The sequence below is a fragment of the Cygnus olor genome, chromosome 5 (genome assembly GCF_009769625.2).
Source record: "Cygnus olor isolate bCygOlo1 chromosome 5, bCygOlo1.pri.v2, whole genome shotgun sequence".
Taxonomy (NCBI): Eukaryota; Metazoa; Chordata; class Aves; order Anseriformes; family Anatidae; genus Cygnus; species Cygnus olor.
Genome location: NC_049173.1, coordinates 2,676,862 through 2,696,252, shown reverse-complemented (window position 1 = coordinate 2,696,252; position 19,391 = coordinate 2,676,862). Strand labels below are relative to the sequence as shown.

At 46.2% G+C, this 19,391-nt stretch overlaps 2 protein-coding genes across 4 annotated transcripts in view; both read right to left on the bottom strand.

The window, feature by feature from the left end:
• Positions 1-74: 74 nt before the first annotated feature.
• On the bottom strand, positions 75-13,909 carry KLHDC2 (kelch domain containing 2). Of its 3 annotated transcripts, none has more exons than XM_040558889.1 (14): positions 13,770-13,909; positions 13,054-13,273; positions 12,154-12,233; positions 11,011-11,128; positions 9,546-9,661; positions 7,263-7,344; positions 7,072-7,155; positions 4,692-4,772; positions 4,556-4,614; positions 4,111-4,220; positions 3,578-3,650; positions 2,363-2,450; positions 1,470-1,522; positions 75-1,172 (listed from the first exon to the last, which is right to left on the bottom strand). In XM_040558889.1, the coding sequence occupies exons 1-14, from the start codon at positions 13,793-13,795 to the stop codon at positions 1,049-1,051; spliced, it is 1,314 nt and encodes a 437-aa protein (XP_040414823.1). In that variant the 5' UTR covers positions 13,796-13,909; the 3' UTR covers positions 75-1,048. The 3 variants fall into 3 exon arrangements, with proteins under 3 accessions (XP_040414823.1, XP_040414825.1, XP_040414824.1); XM_040558891.1 differs by having other exon boundaries at positions 13,106-13,273; positions 13,770-13,908; XM_040558890.1 differs by having other exon boundaries at positions 13,106-13,273; positions 13,721-13,858.
• Positions 13,910-14,160: 251 nt separating this feature from the next.
• The window catches only part of KLHDC1 (kelch domain containing 1), a 30,467-nt gene continuing 25,236 nt past the window's right edge, over positions 14,161-19,391 (bottom strand). The window contains 3 exon segments of the mRNA XM_040558896.1: positions 14,161-15,146; positions 15,466-15,518; positions 15,855-15,939. Of these exon segments, the coding sequence (XP_040414830.1) occupies positions 14,972-15,146; positions 15,466-15,518; positions 15,855-15,939 (313 nt within the window). The 3' untranslated portion in view covers positions 14,161-14,971.

Below are 19,391 nucleotides of genomic sequence, written 5' to 3'. Positions count from 1 at the left end.
CTCAGCACTTCCTGAAGCCACAGCTAAAGCTTATAAAAGAAATCAGCACAAAACTCCAGTACAGGAATTGTTTCGTTCTAGAAGTCAGTTGTTTATTGATTTTTTTCTTTTTTTTTTGAGGACAGCTTAAACATGATTTAACCCCTTCCCCGCAGCAGCACAGCCTGTTCCTTGTCCCAGCTGTCCCCTGCTGGGGCTGCTGATAGATGGACCTGAGCTGCCCGAGGCAGGCACTGACCTACTGCACAGCTGCTCACGGTGTTCCTTCACCCTGCTGGAGTCCTCTGGGGCTCAGGCTGGTCCAGCTGCAGGTGAGCTCCACGGGTTACTGACACAGCTGATAACAGGCTCAAGCGCTTTTAGTTACACTTCTCAGGGCAGAATATCTGCTACCTAAGGTTCACAATTGAAGTTCCACAACATAAAGAGTTTCAAAAAACAAACTAGAAACAAGCAGAGTAGTGGTGCTTTAACAGCTGAAGGTTTACAACAGTTTATCAACGCCGATAATGTACAATTTTCAAATCCTATTTCTCTGACCTTAACTGGTTGTGGCAAAAAGTATGTTAAGCAGTTTCCTAATGCTGTAGACTAAACCAGGACGCGCCCATCACAGCACTCTTCAGCCTAGACTAAAGCAACACTCCTCTTCCACGGCCGTGGTGTGCCTCTGTACTGCCTGCACGACCACTGGAGTCCGCAGGTCCTGGACTGGGACTCCACAAAAATATCCCTACGCATGCACGCCTCATCTCCCTGCTTGGGGCTGGCCCTCACAAGTACTTCAAGGTGGACAAACCCAGAACTAGTTGAAGCTTAAGCACAGGATACACCTCCACTTGCATTAAATACATTTATTGCAAACATCTTTACACAAAAATAGGTTCTCTCTAGGCCATTCACATGCAACGTAAAGGCAGGAAGCAGCTACCTACAGTACAGCTATTTAATCTATACAGGGTTAACGCTTGCCACACTTGGTACAATTACTGCAGCTCGGGATTGCTCATCCATGCACTGCCTGGGCAGAGATGTCAGTGCAGAGGGCTTAGGAGCCTGAGGTGTTGTTGCTTCCAAACCGCTGATTGACGCTGTGCAGCAAGTGCTTGGGGAGGCAATTCCAGGAGCTGGCCAACATCTCCTTAAAGCAAATGACTGCTTCGAGGCACAGCCTTGGGGAGAAGGAATACGCAGCTGTTGTTAACATGGATTTGAACAAGTCCTGCAAACTAAGCTAATTATTTACAGCTAGTTAGTTAGGGCTTGTTCTTATCTTCAGCGCCGAATGCATACACCTGAAAGGAATCTCACTCTAGCCTCATACTTGGCTGCTGTGGTTTCATCTTCCTTCAGGGGAAGAAATGTTTTCAAGTATTTTAGCAACCTAAGAAACAGCTCTGGCACTAATCCTGCACGGGTTGGCGTAGAAGGAGACACAACCGTTTAACGTTGAAGCCTTGCCTTCTTACCTTACGAGAGATCTTGGCTGTAGAGAAAACACGAGTATTTCGTTACTGTGAGCCTGGAGGGGGAGAGAAGCAGTTTGATTACGTGGAGTCACATATTACAGCAGCAGCCAAAAAAGCCGAGGGTCAAGCACAAAGGAACCCTGGCAAACAGCAAGAGTTCACATAAGCCGCAGCGGCAGCAGACAAGCTGACTAGGGACTTGCTCGCCAAATCCTACAGCGCGTGTAGTTACCAGCACTCAGGGAACTACAGCTGGGTTTAAAAAACAGATCAAGGGCCCTGTTATACAAAGAGCTGAAGGGGAACGTGGGCATGTTGTTAAATGATTTCATGTCTGCTCCCATCCTGCCAGCGCAGTGCCAGCACCCCGTGGCACGGAGCACCGAGTATTGCACCGCTCCTGTTTGCCACCTGATGCCCACTGCTCCTCCCACCACAAGGTGCTGCCGCTGTGCCCCTTCCAGCCAAGGGGGGATTTTACAGCCCACAGTGCTCCCCTGGTCCCGTCTGGAGAGCCCCTCGCTGTCCAGCCCGTGCTCACCAGCCCTCCCTGGAGGCATCACTGAATAAATTGCTCTGGGAGGGGCTCCCCGAAAACAGCCTGGTGAGAGGCGCAGGGCAAAGCTAAAGAAACAGCTAGGAGATAAGAACAGGCTCCAAGCGAAACACAAGCGTGAGGGACAGCAAGTCACGGTTTGTTTGAATAACGACGTTTTCTAGAAAAGCAGCAAAACGTTTCCCCTCGGAGCTTTGTCTGTGCACCTCTGCCAGGCCTCAGTACCGCGCGCTGCTGACTGCAAGCATTTCAAACCTGCGGGAGCGCTGAGAAATCACAGCTCCTGCAGGAAGGGCCGGGGCTGCACAGGAAGGGAAAAAGCTCGACATAAACTTACGGCTTTAGAATGGGCAAGTAAGTTGTTGGCACAGCCCCCAAAGACGATCACCTCTCCCTCTTCGCTTGCACAAGCGGTGTGCCACAACCTGCAAACAAGACAGCGCTGCGTTACACAAAAACCCGACCCCACCCAAAACCCCACGGTTGGGATTTGTACGTGAAGTTAACACGGGCCAGTCTGCCTTTCCGCCACTGCGCTGCAGAGCTGACCAATTCAACAGGAGTTTATGCTCAGAGAAAACCTCCTGGCCAGTAAACCACGGGCTGCGCGGGCTGGGCTGCCCTGGTCAGAGCAGGGCTGTGAAGCCTCCTGCAAGCGCAGGCACGTGTGGGATCCACGGTCCCATCGCTGCTGGAGGACGGCTGCAAGGATCTGCTTGCACAAGCTGTGTTTTCACATCCCACTCGAGCCAAAAGACTGACGGAACACAACCCGTCAGATCCTGCGCCGCTCTCCGAGACTTGTGCCAACGACTGAGCTCGGCATGCGCTGAGCACCGACGTATCGCTGCCTGCTGCTCCGGAGCAGGGAAGGCAAGCGGGGGGCAGCTCAGCTGGTGAGTGCCCAGCACAACAGACCTCTCCTCGGCCCCACCAGCACGAGCGGGGCCAAAGGGGCAGACCGGGAAGTATCGCTGCTCCGAGTCATTTAACCTCAAACCCAAGTATTTCCCCAGACAAGAGGGATCGCATTAACTCACAGGACACGGGTGGTTTCGATGCCACACGCATGCATCACGGTAGTTTTGATGCTTTTAAATTGCTGGTCATCACCTTTAATTTGTTCAGCAGGTCTTTACGGAAGACAAAAACATTCTGGGTGTGCACAGGGCCAGCCACTAGTGAGGATGCGCAAAGCAGCGCGTGTTTGGTGGCACAGCAGGAACACACGGGTGCTGGTTAGCTCTTGTGCCGCCACTCAGAGCTCAGCCAGAGCATGCCAAGCCCTCAATCCCCGTGTTTCCGGCTGTTTCACAAAGCACTGAGCTATATGCTGCCTCCCGCACCAGTCGTACGGTGGCGTTAATCTCCCATTTTGTGCACAGATTCAGTCCATCAGCGTTCCTGGGGCAGGAACTGCTAATACAAGGTACTGTATTGTTAAGAAAGATGAGTGCTGTGAAGAGGAATGCGTGTCCTCTCTCTCACAGCCAATGTGAAAAGCTTCCTCACTTCTTTTTTGTGTATGTTTCCAAGAAAGTGTGTATCGTACCTTGGTTTTTCAGAATAGTTATGCTCAAACTGTACCCACTCATTCTTGCTGATACAATAAATCCAAGCATCACCTGAAAACAAGCAAAATCCCAAATACAAACAGTATTAGATCAGTTCTTTCATGGTTGCTGCAGTAAACACATGCTCTGGTATAACACGGTCTATTTTTGTTCTTAAGGCAAGTTTTTCAGGTAAAACGCTACAAAATTTTGGGCTATTTGAAAACAGGAGTTTATCAGTGGTTTATAGGAATGAAGACAGGAGGGAAAGATGGAGAACTATAAAGCTCTTACTAATTGCAATTTGCATTAGATACATTTTTAGAGCAGCCTAAGTCCCATAAATAGCAGAGTCTCAACACACTCAGCGACTCCTACTCTGCCAGTTTAGCTGGTGACCATAAGGAGCTGGATCACAAGTACGTGGAAGGAATGTGAAAAGAATTTACGGTGCCTAGGCATTAAATCAGGCCTCTGTACGCAACTATTTAAGAACACAAAGACAACACAAAATCCTTCTGGAATGACTTACTCAGTGGCTGCTTGTCAGTGGTGAATCCTCCAAAGAGAAAGAGATGATCTGAGGAAATTGGTGTTAAAGAATGCCACGATCGGCCGACCGGGCAAATGCCTTGCGTGATTCTGTATTTCAATAAAAGCACCGTAAATTACAGATGTGCTACGATAAAATACTGCTCTTCTTTCCTGGTCATTGCTTTTCAGGTATTTGAACTATGCAACTCCATACCGTGCACAGTTCATGACCCACCAGGGAGTTTATTACTTTAGACAAGGTAAAAGAGTTTTGCTCATATCAGTACTTGGAAAATGCTGACAGCAAAGTCAGGAGGCTCAACTCCATTTGAGTTTACGCACTTAGTGGCGTTTACTAAGTTTCATTGGATTGATTAGAAGCGAATAAAAATGACATCTTCGTATTGCTTTACACACAAAAGAACTCAAGTTTTAGTACCTACATTTCATTCCACTCCCACGTATCCAAATTCAGATAGTAAAGGTCGTTCATTCGGGACTCCTACAATAAAGCAGACTGCAGTTGAAATTCTCCATCTGTGCTCCAGTAGCACGCTGGTAAACCGCGCTGGGACTTACTCTGTATCTGCCACCGAACACGTAGCCTCTGTTCCCAACTGTAGCACAGGCATGGGCTGCTCGTGGGGACGGAGTTTTACCCTGGGGACAGAAAAAAGTGAAAGTAGAAGGTTAAATTTGATACAATAACAAAAGAAAGGCAATGTCACTGCAATAGAAGCCTGCAGTGGATTGAGTAAAGCGAGGAGCTCGCTCACACAGAGAGAGAGAGAGAGAGGGAGAGGAGAGAGGGTCCCACAGGTCAGCCACCCAAGGAGGTGAGAGGCTGAACTACAGTCACATTTAAGGTCAACAAGGAACAGGGAGTGAAAAAACATCCAGTAGGTCATTTTGTGTTCAGAAACTTGTTTTTTCTGCTGGATGGAAGATCAGAAAACTCATTAAAAAATATTTTTTCTTTTTATGCATCAAGGTACAAATTTTGCTTTTAGAAGAGGGCTCAGACAGTCACAGAGGACCTCAGACTATAAACAAGACAGTGATACAATGAATCAGTGATACGATGAATCAGACAGTATTTTTTTTTTTTGTAAATTATTCTTCTGAAATAATTGAGATCCTTCTGCATTAAGACAAGGCAATTCTTCAGTAATTTGAGCAAGGAGTTATTTAACTCAAATTTAATTTCCTCCAATTCTGTAGCAGTATCACTCCATTCGCCTGTTCCTGAGTCCTCCTGCGACACTTCACATGGTGTCTATTTGCAATAACAGTGTTTTGCTTTGCCCATGATCCAGCACCCAAGCGGAACGCACCGAACTGTCACGCTGCAGCGAGGATGACAGGGGAGCAGAACGTTTTGTTTTCCTGAGCTCCCCAGGAGAACAACGCTACTGAAGCATGAAAGAAAGCAACCCAAGGGGAAAAATGATGAAGAGCAAAAAAAAAATAAATAAAAAAGCAAAACAAAAGGCAAGTTTCTCATTTTTGGAGAGGATAGGAGCAGGTAAATAACGTGAATGAGCATTCAACAGCTGTGTCAAGTTGCGCTAGTGAAGGTTTGGACTGGACACGAGGCAGAATTTCTTCACCGAGCGTGAAGAGAACGGGCTGCCCAGGGAGGCGGTGGGGTCCCCACCCCGGAGGTATTTAAGAGACGCGTGGACGTGGCGCTGAGGGACAGGGCTTAGTGGTGGGACTCGGGAGGTCAGGTTGATGGCTGGATGCGGTGATCCTGAAGGCCTTTTCCAACCTGACCCATTGTGTGATTCTGTGAAACAAATTATTTAAATTTGGTTTAAATGGTCTCAGGACTGCCACAGAGCAGGCACGCAGGGAATTTTTATTTTTCGTGGATGTTTCCAAGCGAGTCCTACTGACAGTGTTTCAAACCCCTCTCTTAACAGTCCTTTCCCACAAACGCCTTGTAGGAAGGCTGCAAACACAGCTAATGACACCCCCCAGAACCCATGCAGAGGAGAGAAGTTAACAGTCACACTTTGCTGGCAAATAAGCAAGGTGCAGGGGATTAAGACAGCTCGCTCGGGAAGCGTGAGAAGGGAGGAGAGCCCAGGTCACAGAGCCCTAAGCTTTAGCTCTTGGCCCGGTTTCCTCCCGGGGCCGGATCAGACAGGCTGCCTGTCTCAGGAGCAGCAGCAGCCTGCGGCGCTGCAGACGCAGAGCATCCAGCCGCAGCTACACAGCGGCTCTCAGTCAGCAGACCGGGATTCATCCAACGTGAAAACAAACTTCGCAAGCACCAGAGTGAGAAGATCAGCTCCACACAGTCCCCTTGTTCCAGCACCCCATCTCGTGACCCCGCGAGGCACGTCTCATGTCCTCCCGCTAGCCGGCACCAGGCATTTCAGGGAGCTCTTCCACAAAGAAGGAACTCTTGAACTCCTGACACTCAGGGACTGGTTTGTATACCCTGAAGGAGGCAGCACCACGGAGCACCAGACAACTGCTCGCTTGGCAGTTAAAGGCTGGTGACGTATAAACAAAGGTGCAGGGTGGAGCAGGAAAGTAAAATAAAATGAAATAAAATAAAATCGGGTGAACTGACATGCTTCTTGCTTGGGTACAGCTAACCACATCTTCTAAAATAATGCCTGGGAGATAGCAGCTAGAGGTGGCACCCCGCAGCGGGCAGGATACGACAGGATGAGCCCGTTTCATCCTGCGGGTTAGCTGAGGGCACAGCAAGCACCGGGACATCTGCGGCCCACAGCCACCAGGGCTGGGACAGCCTGCTGTTAATGCCACGCAGCGAGGCCGCTTTTATCAGCAACCTCTTCTAATTAAAACAAGTTAAATCAGTGAACCCCGGCCTAGGAGAGCCCTGCGTATTTTCACGGGAAGTGAGAAGAGAAACGGCACACAGTGCCCACGTTCCTGAGGGGCTGTAACTTAAAACAACCGGTGTAAGAAGAGTAATTACCGTCGTTATAGGCTGGCTCCAGGTAAAAGTTTCAGTGTCCAGAACATGCACGTGGTCATTCCACCCTCTTGGAAGACCTGAATTCTTTAAAAATATTTAATAATATTTGATAAGAAGCACGTTTTAATAAGCACTAATGGAATATTAGAGGTTAAGCAGGAATTGCACAAAGGTGGGAAAAGTTACCTTACCCAAAAAGAAGTTTCATCGAATTCAAAAGTTCCTCGTTGCTTCCCTTCAGGAAAATAACCATAGCCTCCAAAAAATATTAGCCTGAAACAAAACAAGCAAGAAGGTCTGTTAGAAATATTATCCCATTTGGTGCGACAAATTAAAGCCCTGTAAAGGCTGGGCACAAACAGAAGTCAGGAAAACCAGGGAAGCACCTTTGACTTCATTGCTTCCAACATGTCAACAGTGCAAGTTTTCCAGGTGTGGGCCCTGTTTCTTGCCTAATCGACCCTACCACCCCCAGTAAATCCCTCTGTGGGTGTTTTCCAGGCCCCAGGCTTCCAAGTTTTGCTCCGGTTCCAACTGCGAAGCTGCCAGGCCCGCTGCCTGCTCACTGCGCTCCAGCCTGTGTTACCGGGGCTCTCACGGGGCAGCTACGGGGGTCTGCTCCTGACGGTTCCTGCCTCCACCCTTCCCAGGCCGGCCGCTCACTCTCCCTGATCCCAAAATGCTCACAGACACTCCTGGAAGAAGCATGGGGACGGAGATGTGCCGCCTGCGTGCGCTGGGCTGGGCTGGGCAGGGCAGGGCGGCCACGCGAGGCACAAGGCCTGCAGACACCCACAGCCGCTGGAGCTGCCTGCGAAGGTTTCGGGTTCCTGCGAAGGTTTCGGGGAAAGGCACTGCTCACTGTACTCGTGTTTTGTCTCAAAGCCTGAAGGATAGTTCCTGGGAGCGCTCCCGCAGCTGCTTTTACTTTCCTGTCACCTTGTGAAAGCGTGATTTACGTTGATGTTTGGGTTTCAGCACTGACTAGGAATGAATTGCCAGAAAGTCGTCCCGAAGTACGAAGTAACTAACTCAGCACCCACAACTCCGTCTTGCTAACGCCGTAGCAGCAAGCTTTCCCTCCCCAGGACGCACCAAGCGGCGCAGGCACCCGTCACGTTGCACAAGGACACGGGGCACATCCCGCACTTCATTCCTCCACCGCAGCAAAGCCAGAGCCAACACAGCGAGCCCGGCTGCGCTAGCGGGAGGGCGGTGCCTGCGCTGCCCAGGTGAGGCAGTAAAAAGGTCGCAAGTAAAAGCCTGCAGAGCCCCGGCACGACGTGATGCTGAGCCTCAGAGCCCTGCCAGCTGCGAACAAGAAGTAGAAGCCCCGAGCACCACCTGCTCCCAGCAGAGCTCAGCCCCAGCAGCACCACGTGCCCGCTCACAGCCTGCAGAGCCCTGCTCCGTGGGGAACAGCCCTTCCAGCCCTCCTGCAGGACACGGGTCTGGCCACGCGAGCTGTCACCCGCTCATTTTCGGGTCCTGTTCTCTGGAAGCTGGGAAGCCCCTGAGAAGCCGGCCCTGAGCCCAAGGAGAGAGCCAAATGCTCCCGCCTGCCCCGAGACGATCCCCTTCTGCCCCCGGCCTGCTGAGCGCTGGGTGCAGGGCGCTTGTGGAAGGGGGAAGCCACCACAGCAGGGGCATTCCTCAGCCTGCCCCCCGGCACCAGGAGGCTGCAGCAATCTCATCACGCAGCTCCCTGCGGTGGGGGCTAGCACGACACTAACTGAGCGGGGGGAGGCTGCAAGGCAATGCTTTGCGTGTCAGCTCATCTGGCTCCGACGCCTCCTCCTCGTCCTCCTCATCTTTTCCAAGGTTCGCGATGCCAAAAGGCCTTCTGGCATCTCTGGGACACTACTCCAGCACATTAAGTCAGATAACATCGCCAGCAGATCATCCGATGCGTTCTGGTTTTGCGCAACCAGCACAAAACACGCAGAATTAAGCTTGTGCGGTGCTGAAAAAGTCACATCTTTTTGACTAAAATGGCTTCCTGCTCCTGAACTCTCAGACACACAAGCTGCCCCACAAGGCACAGCCAAAAGATTGCCTTCTGCGTGTAACAGGAATCCTAGAGCAGGCTTCTGGCAGAATAAATCCAGATGCAATTGCCAGGGGGAACAACGCCGATACAAGGAACCACTGATGTACTGAGAGTGCACCGTGGAAGATTTGCCTGTCAGGAGCCCACATTTTGGATTGTGACTCACCCAGATACTTTGCAGCTTACACATACCCAAACTGGGAGTGAGGTTTTCCATTTATCAACAGTTAAAGGACAGAGCAGCTTTAAAAGGCTGGCTGGGGAACAAATCCAGCATCTTCCTGAAGCACGTATGTGCTGCAGGCAAGAAATCTTTCTGCAGCCCTTGTTTAAACAAAAAGACACAACAATGACAAGGCTAAGAGTGATTAAAGCAAACACACACGCAAGGACAGCTGTGCTGACTTCATTGCTGGAGCCTTACTTGTTTTTGTAAACCCAAACGCCAAGTTTGTCCTTTGATGAAGGGGGGACCCCCTGACACTCTACTCTGACCCACTGCAGCACTTTGTCCGTGGATCTGGAATTTAACATGTAGAACTGTAGAAAATAAAAAGATTTTTTTTACCCACACAGTTAGCTTAAAGCTTAAGTCTGACTGATGTTAAAATAATAACTTTTAATTAGCACGTATTGGTACAGAAACACTATAAAAGTTCTTTTCCTAGCTGCACAGACTACTGACAACGTTTGGAACAAAATATGGATCTAAAGATCCTTGTCTTTTTGCAGACTCAAGCCCCACACTTTCTTTTACGAAAGTCACAGGACCGTCAACATTGAGTGGTACCATCCAGAAGCTGAAACAGGATAAAATGAAGGTGTGCACAATGTAGCAATTGTCTCGTTATTAAAAAAAATAAAAAATAAAAAAAAAATAAAATGTTTTTATGGCCTCATCCCTTCTCTGTGTGTTGTATCATTTTACACGGAGAGAGATGGCTGGTACACACACATATAAGCTACCCGAAACGTCAGAATACCACCAGCAGGAAGGAAGCAACTCACACTTAATAAATTTAGTTTGGTTCAGACTGTTTACGAGTATTGCAGCAGGTTACTTGCAGTTTATATTTAAGAGTGAGACCAAATCCGGTTAATTTAAGCCCCACTTTCAGAACATCAAAATGTTTTCAGGTACTCCAGAGAAGAGTGAGTAACGTTTCAAAGCATTTACAAATCACCTGCTGATACTGTTTCAGCGACCTCTGGAAACTCCCAGGTTTCAGAGGAAGCAAACTCCCAAGCACCACCGCAATACAATTTACGGGGTGAGCTGCTCTAGAGCAACCGCCACCCAAACAAGTAACAGGTCACGGTGCTCCTTCGCTGGTGGAAAGCAACAGGGGTACATCCATCATGTGAAATGATGCAGAGCTGAAGGCTAACTTGATTTCCAGACTTCAGGTTAGCTGACCCGTTGCAGAGAGACTAATAACTAGACTGATAAAAGCGTGCCAGCTAATCACTTGCATGGAAAAAAAGATTCAAGTGCTAAGCACCGTATTTTGTTAGTCAAAATCTCTCTGGCAAGCACAAAAAGAACATGGCTTCAATTAGTTTGCATCTGAGGAAGCTGCTGACAGCATGAGAAAGCTGGTTATCTGCTTGCCGGTAGGTGAAAATATTATTCTGCAGAAGCCATGGAGGACACGGTGACTAGATACATGTTCAGCATCCCCGGCTATTGACATTTAAGCTCTGAAACAGGATTCGACCTGTCCAGTGATTCAGAAGAAAATGCTTTTGTGATTTGTTATGACACATTTCTTGTTTTGGATGGATAGTAATTAACTGAAAAGTCCACCTCTATCTCCTACAAAATGGGACCAAAGCTAACGACCAGAAACTTCTTTGTGAGGAAGAGTTTACTAAATTAAATTACTGACCTTGTTTGTATTGCCCCGCGCGTGATGTCCTCCGAACAGGTACACCACTCTGTCTACGCACACTGCACAACTTCCAGACATGGAAGGCGGAACATCTCCTTCTGTTTTACTCTTCTTCCTAGAAGCACAGTTCAAAATACCATATCCGATCAAACCAAGCAGTAACAATTTTCTCTGCAGTGGAATTTTATAACGCTACCAGTATGGTTTTAATTATGCCAAGTCCCTGCGGACCCTTCAGTTAGGAGTTTTTCAGACCCAGGCACTTTAACAATTTACAGCACTTGGCAGGTATGATGAAGGGGTGGCGTGGGGAAAGGTCAACTTAATTAACACGTGTTTTCTGGGGGAGGAATCCCGTCTGCCCAGTTCAGGAGTTTGGTGTGATTTTCATGTTCAATATCCCAGAAAGATCCCCAGGCAAAGAGGCTGCACCTGTCTAAACCGAGGGTTTCCATTTTGCTACTTTTTTTTTTAATGCTTGTAAACACAAAGAAAAGCTTCCATCCCCTGCTCAAGGCTCCCCTCAACCACTCTGGTGACTGCAGGCAGTGCTGAAGCTGCATTTTCTCCAAAGCACCGAGGGGGCCAGGTCTCACAGAGCAAGGCCCCAGCTAGGAACAGAATCGGAGCATCGTATTCCCTTCTCTTGTACCATCAGGCACGCAGGTTTCACACTACTTCCAGGTTCCTACTGATCTAAGAAGACACGGTAGTTTCTTTGGCAGCATAAATATTTAAAAACAACTCCTTAAAAGGACAAGAAACAAAAACATAAGGTACCCTCAATGCACTCTTCACCAGCGAGGGGTACACGTACAATTTTCAGGTGCTATATCCTATACCAGATATCCCAAAACACTTTGGGCTGTTGATCACATTTTCCTGTACGGGCCGCCTGAGCTGTCTCTCCCACCTCACCCCTGTGAAAATATACTTTTTTTCCACACAGCAAAAACAAACAAAAAACCTAACAACCCTAGAAACACTGCACACATTCATGCAACAGTCTGATACGTGGGAATAAAGAGATCAGGAAATTCTCTCTCTGTTCACAGACCCTCAGCGTGGTTTCTGTACCAATTTAAGAACTTCTCTTTTTTCCCATAACGCAAAAATTATTAAGTTAATTATTTACTGTACCATCTTCCAGTTTCCATGTTGTAGATCCATATTTCATCTCTAGGCAGATAGAAGTCATAAAATCCCCTAACTTGGGCATTCTGCAGAACAGTTCAGAAAAGCAAAAGCAAAAGAAAAAGAAGGATGCTTGAATTAGACTCCCGTGAATGTTTAAAAGCCCTCAGAGATCTAATCTGAGAAAGCAGCAGGAGCAGTGCCTGCTGCAGTCCTGTACCTCTCACCCAGGAGAGCAGGTATTAGATCATTTTAGCTTCTGCTGGGGACCACACAAACTCCCAGCAGAGCCAGACACTGGGACAAACAGAAGCTAAACCTCTGTTTGTATCCCAAAGAGGATAGATATGGTGCACAAATGAACCAGTCTTCTTTTTAAATCCCCCATCCCCTCCATGAAAAGCAGAACAATACACCAAAAGCTTTGTCTTGAGCTACAGTTTATCTACTGAATTTGCTGTCAAACAACTTTCATTCCTGTCAAAACCGTGGAACGGCTTGGTTCTACTTGCTCTACACCCCCCTTAAGCTAAACAACCAACTTGTGCTCGGTAACATGCAACACACAGCCGTGCTGATAATGGTGGACATAAAAGCACCATTTTGTATGGTGCGCACTTCAAATCAGACAGCATTTCCTCCTCCTCCAACAGAGGCACGACTTAAGGAAGGCACACGACACTCAGCATCCCACAAAAGTTATCTGTGTGCCAAGATCTGTATTTAACGCCCATGATTATTTCAGTAACTCGAACCTCTTAAATGCCGTATTCTAATTTGTTAAATGCGTTTATTTTTTCTCCAGAGGAGGGATGATTTTACAGATTCATTTCCAAACTAATGGGGCCCAATTACCAGCACCACGGGCGGCAGGCGGCTCGCTTAGCAGGGAGGAGAGCGGCGTACCTTGTAGCCTCCCCAGACATACACGCAGCGCCTGTCGGTGAGAGCCACGTACCTTGTAGCCTCCCCAGACGTACATGCAGCGCCCGTCGGTGACGGCCACGTGCCCGCTGCGCTCCGCGGGGCTGTCGTTCTCCAGCTGCTCGAAGCTGTCCTCAGCCGGAGCCGGGAGCTCCTCGTCGGCCTGCAGGTCCTCGTTGTCATCAGCCATGTCGACAGGGTGCTACGTGCACAGAATAACACACGGTGCGAGGCTTTGAAAAACAACAGGGAAAAAGAGGAGAGGAGAAGAACAGAAGCTGCGTTGTGTGGTGCCTCTCACAAGGAGCTACGGGTGGAGGCTGCCCCCTCAGCCAGCAGCGCTTCGGGCGGGGAGTCCTGACTTGCGTGCGATTTATGACGATTTCAGCCGCCTATTTATACCAAGGTCCCCACCTTATTTTTTTACGGACGCCTATGTAGGAACACCCTGACACCCAGAACCAGAACCCCCAAGGCACTCACCTCAGAGCTCTGCCTCCAGCTCCGCCTTTACACCGAAGCCCCTCTCAGGCAGAGCCCCCTCGTGCCCCCTCCGCACCCCCCAACCGCTGCAAACGAGGCTCCCCCCGGCCCCCTCAGGCCCCCCCCGGCGGGCAGGGCTCCCCCCGGCCCCCGCAGCCCCCGTTACCTCGGGGCCGAGCCCGCCCGGCGCTGCCCCCCGGCCCCCTCGGCCTCACCTGGGCGGGCCGCGCAGCGCCAGCATCCGCCGGGGCCGCTTCCGCCAGCGCCGCGCAGGCTCCGCTCCGCCCGCCAGGGGCGCGTCCCGGGCCGCGCAGGCCCCGCCACCCTCAGGGCCCTGCCCCGCCGGCCCTCCTCACAGAAAGCGGCTTGAAGGCGTTTCTCTGTCACGAGAAAGCCCTATCGGCCGAAATACCGGGATTTTACAGACCCCAAAACACACAAACTAACACTAAGTGCCCGTCAGTTTCAGCACATACAAGATTCCGCCTCTCTTCCAACTCCCAGTCACAAACTTCCCTTTTCTGATATAAGTTTGCCCGAAAGATTCCTCCCCCCCCAATTAAACAGGTTTTGCGGATCGTAAAAATGTCAAAAGCTAGTCAAAAGTGGTCTCCAACTCTATAAAATTTTAATGACTGTGCTCCTGTTAACTGGGTATTTGAAACAGAAAAATAGCAAGTACTACATATGCTCTTCTTTAAACAATAAATAAGCATTTTTTTAAACAATAATTAAATATAAACTTTACACATCCAAAATACAATATACAACCTATTTCAAAAAGGACTCGTTGATTACAGAAACTTAGTAAAACCACATTATGAGCAGCATGTGAGCTTTCCTATGCAAACTGTAATGCTGCTCATTACAGTGCTCTTCAAGTCCCACAGTCAGCTTATCAACTTTCATACGTTGGGTACAATGTTCAGCTCTGTCATTTGACTATGTACTCAGATGACAGAGGTCAGTGAAATCAAATAATAAGATTTGGTGGTGTTAACAGATCAGTTACCTTCTTCAGGATGGACAAGTGTGAGTCTTCCAAAGATGGTGTTAAACTAATTTCTTTCAGAAAGGCTGATGTGATAAGGCTCTAGTAAGTTTTTAGACTTAAGCCACATTTTGGTCAACTGAGAACATTTTTATGGCATGTCACCTTCAAAAAGAACAAGTTGTATGGACTGTCTCATTAAGACCACAACAGCAGAAGTTAACAATATATACAAATCAAGTTTTCTCAGTTTCCTATAATGCAGAAAACAAAAGACTTCCATAAAAAGGATTTCTTTGTTCTCAAACTTCACTTAGAAACTCAGCTTAACATACTGTTGCTCTGTAGCATTAGTAAAGTTCACTAACAAAAGACTTTGCTGTACAGTGTAAATAAACCAGTGTTCAACAGTTTCGTTGCCATTGTTCATGTGGTGTTTAGTTGACATTGTCGTTCAGTTTCAGCTTTTTTCTCTTGCCGGTGGTTAACTGCAGCCCAGAAAGTTATTTTTTTCAGCACCTGCTGCAGAAGTTTGGATGGCAAGCAAGGTATTTGATTTTTTAAGAGGGCTGCGTTTTTACCAATGCAGTCAAGACACAACCTGAAAAAGAGGGAGAGGAAAAAAAAAAAGATTTAAGTAAGAGGTCTATAATCTAAAGACAAAAAATACCATTGAATAAAAGTTTCTTGTGATGGTCAGTACATGCGTTGCGTATGCATGTGCAGGAGGGAGTATTATGCAATACCCATGTTTAAACTGCTATGGATTGTCATACACTGCATGTTTCAAATATTTACTAAGAAGGTAATTTTATAGTTTACCTGCCTACGTGGGATTAAATGGTTAAAACCTGTGAATAAAAAAGCATAGTGCTACAACAATTTACCCTAGACTGCCTGTACTGATAGCCTCAACTCACCTGAGAAGCGAGTAAGGTTGAGTCTGAAATATCAACAAGTCACTGCAATGACCCTGATAAAGAGAGAGGAAAACAAGCATGAAAATGACAAACATCTTATCTCAGAAATACTGCTACTTTCTGGATTAATGTAACATTTATTACCACCTACATAATTTATAACTGTGGATATTTAAATAATTATTTTGTAAGAATCTGAATAGCAAATTCTTTTTATGACCTTAACAGAGGCAAGAAAACCCCTCCTAAATCGCTTCTCAGGAACACCTAAAATCACATCTTCACAATAGCATGTGATATGAAAGAATCCAATAATATCAACAATTGTATTAACTTCCTTTCAGTTCTAATTATTGTAGTGCTAGGATTTCATTATTCAGTTTACTGACCGTGTCCATCAAATGCAAGTCGTCTTTGCTTCCACCAAACACCATCACTTCTCCTTCTTTTCCAAGGCAGGCTGTATGCCACAATCTAGCAATAAAATTGTAAATAGGGTTAGTGACTAAATAACAAGAAGCAGATGTGTGTTATCAGCAAAACAATTCTAAGAACTATATATTTTAAGGGGTTTCAGTGGAGCAGTAAGTTTATTCATGTATTAATTACCTCACACAGACTTTCCTACATTCCTCATATTCAAGTTTCTTTTCAAACAACTTTTCTGTTATGAGGATATATGATCCTTTTAATTAAAATAGAAAGGTCACATTTCCTAAACCCTATGATTCCACTACTTGAGCACAGAGACTTGAAGTCTTATTATCTCACACTATTTACCCAGAAGAATTTTACAATTTTAAATAATTTGTTTTACAAGTTGCTCTGTGAGGTGCAGAAACAATACAGGCTGTTCTTTATCAATTTGTATCTCAAGGAAGACCTCCCAGTCTTTGCTAGTAAGCACTAAGCCTCACTGGAGTGAAGCAATTACGAGAGTCTCTCTTTTCCGTTTGACCATTTATTTGCAAAGATTATGTTGTGAAGCATCTCTGAGGTTTCTAATTTGTCCAGTATTACTAAGATAGGTTGATTGCTTCCAAATGTGCATGGGAAAGAGGCAGACATACATGCACAAAGTACTCTAATGTAACCCCTACTTTTTAGAAAACCAAGACATTATTTCAAAGGTTTTCAAATCTGAAAATAATACATTAGAATGATAATATTCAATTCTTTAACAATATAAAAGGAGAGAGCAATGTGACTGTCCATCTCATGACAGTTTTGGTGAATGGTTCCATTTCATACAGACCAGTATCTTTCTGTTACCATTTGACTTATCTGTATTATAGCTATGTAAACCTTGTCTTATTTATCAGTAGCTCAAAAAAATGTTACAGTGGAAAAGTTAAGAAAGCAAGCTTTTGCCAAAAACAGCCTTTCAAAAATCCACTGTTTCTTTAATTCATAATTATAATTCTATTGGCTTTAAGATTGCAGGGTTTTTAGCACTGACTGTTGCCCCTGAACACTAGGATGAGAGCTTCACAATACCAATTACCTCGTGTCAGTTTCATTCTAACCCTGAAGACTCATGGGGATCATTTTCTGTGCACCAATTACTTACATCATGCCCACAAGTCATTTGTATTGTACATACAAAAGCAGATTGTACAAGAAATAATAAAAACCAAAACCCCGATTTATATAATCTTGCCAGAACAAAGATTCTGCTTCAGTAGCTACACCTTGCTTGATTTATTGCTAGCAGATCAAAGTCTGTTCCTTTTCTACTGGTGTATCTCCACTGAAGTAAGTATCACAAGATGATTATCACCAAAGCTCTGGCCCTTTACGTTTACTTAACCAAAAAAAATACACACAGCTAGAACTTTCATGCAGAAGTAAACGCTCTCACTTTCTTACTCCATTCATTTCAGTTATTATTCACTGTTCTCCTTAAGCTAAACTGTATCCCACCTTTTCTCTTCCTCATACCTGGAGATAGATCTGTCTCTGCCTTATCTGCATTAGGAAAACTCTGGCCTGGACTTCGTCACCGAAGAACACTGGGAAGCCTTTCCTGCCTTGATTTTGTTGACATCCTAGCTTGCAACCTGATGCTTTTTTCTACAGACTGACAGAGTTTATGTCCTCTCACAGCTGCTCTAACTTATCACCTAAACATTCTAATAAAGCATGTTATTTAAATTATACAGAAACTGAATCAACGTCAGCTTTTTATACAGCTCTTCTAACTAGAATATAGAATAAGAGAATCACATTGTAATGAAAACACTAAGAATTTGTACATTAAACACACATTTTGTTCTGTATATCAAGCTGGCATGCAAAATACTTTCTGAAGTACGATGTATGGACAAAAAAAGTAATAAATATTTTCCACCAATACAGAATCACAGGTCTATAACCTGGAAAACAATTTAACAGAAATTCCTAAAAGAGGAGGCTGAAGGAAATTAAAGGAATTGTTCTTTACAGAAATAAGGAGGGAATCAATTTTGCAGAAGTGTCAGGAAAATATACTAATGCGTGTATGATACATAGTGTATTTTTATAATAGAAATATATAAAACAAGTACATATCTAAGTATTGTTGCCATTACATATTAAGTCCTACTGTTAAAGGCATGTGAGCAATAGATCTGATTTAAACCCTTTTCATCTGCAGAGATCCTGCAGTAATCCTGTGCAAATGTAGGGACATAATTATGGTACAACTAAGTACTTCACACTCCTTCAGACTAATTCAGTATATGGACAGGCTTTTGGTATGGCTCCTTTTACCTGTATTTCCAGGACTTCCTGAAAAAATGTTATCGAGGTATCTTCCTTTAAAAAGGCAGTGGTGTGGGGGGGGGCATTTACTGCATTAAAGACTTCGGTCAATGCAAGGCACCTGACCTCAGCCTCCCAAACCGCACACCAAAAGCCAAAGATGGCAGAGAACAAGATGCAGGACTGAGGGAGCCAACGGGCATCAGCACATAACCCAACAGCTCCGTTCTCTAGGAGGGCCAGGGCTGTGTGTGTGGTTTAGTCCCCAGCCAAGTATGCAGCGTCAGCGTGGGGATCCCTTTTTGTGCTTCTGCAGCAGCAAGGCAGGGGGCTTGCACAGCAGCCTCCTGCCAGCACAGCCAAACGGAGGTTATCCTTTGTAGCCCACTGTGGGATCTGCCCTCGAACTGCCTGTAAGCCACTCGGGGCTCACAAGGCAGGTGCCACCGCCACCTGAGGCGCAAATGGTATCCCAGTGTAACTGCAGAGTAAGGGCTGAGCTGCAGGTCCCTGGCCTGCTGCCTGTAGGAAGAGCACATCCTGTCCCTTCCCAGTCCTTTTCCACGGGGCGCCAATAAAACTTAAAAAACCTGGGAGGAGGCAGTCCACTTCAGCAGTTAACTTTTAGGAAACCATCCATATAAAGAACTGAACAGGAAGACAGGTGTGAGTTGTGACTGCTAATGATGTGCTTTGTTATTTAAGAAAGCATCAGTTTCACTTGTCAGTTCATTGATCATACAAAGATAGAAAATATTTTGTGAAGCTAAGGTATGAGTTTATTTGGGCTTGAAATAGTTTGAAATATACGAAAGCAGAAATCTCGGTCTAACAGTGGCTGCTATATTTAAGAACACCCTAGAATAGAATAAAACGGGAAGAAAATTCAGTGACATAAGGGTATTTCAGTAATAGAAAACAGAACATAAGGCAAGAAGCACACAAATGTCAGACTAAAATCATACACTATGCTAAAAGAATGACAAGAAATTGTGCTGAGAGTACCTGGATGAATATATAGAGTGAACTCCATGAAAAACTGAATATTTTCTATATACAACCATTCAGTTCAACAGTATTCACATTATAATACAGAGAATGCTGCAAAGACTGGGATAAAAATAAAGGCTGTACTCTGATACAGCAGGCATCTGTTTTTAATGGCAGCTTTCAAATAACGCCCA

Excerpts from the sequence above, each read along its gene's own strand:
- KLHDC2 (XM_040558889.1), bottom strand. The coding sequence starts at position 13,795 with ATGCTGGCGCTGCGCGGCCCGCCCAG. Across the intron at positions 7,345-9,545 it reads GTTTGGGTTTACAAAAACAA|GCTAATATTTTTTGGAGGCT; the intron begins GTAAGGCTCCAG and ends GTTTTGTTTCAG. Across the intron at positions 2,451-3,577 it reads AACTATTCTGAAAAACCAAG|GTTGTGGCACACCGCTTGTG; the intron begins GTACGATACACA and ends TCTTGTTTGCAG.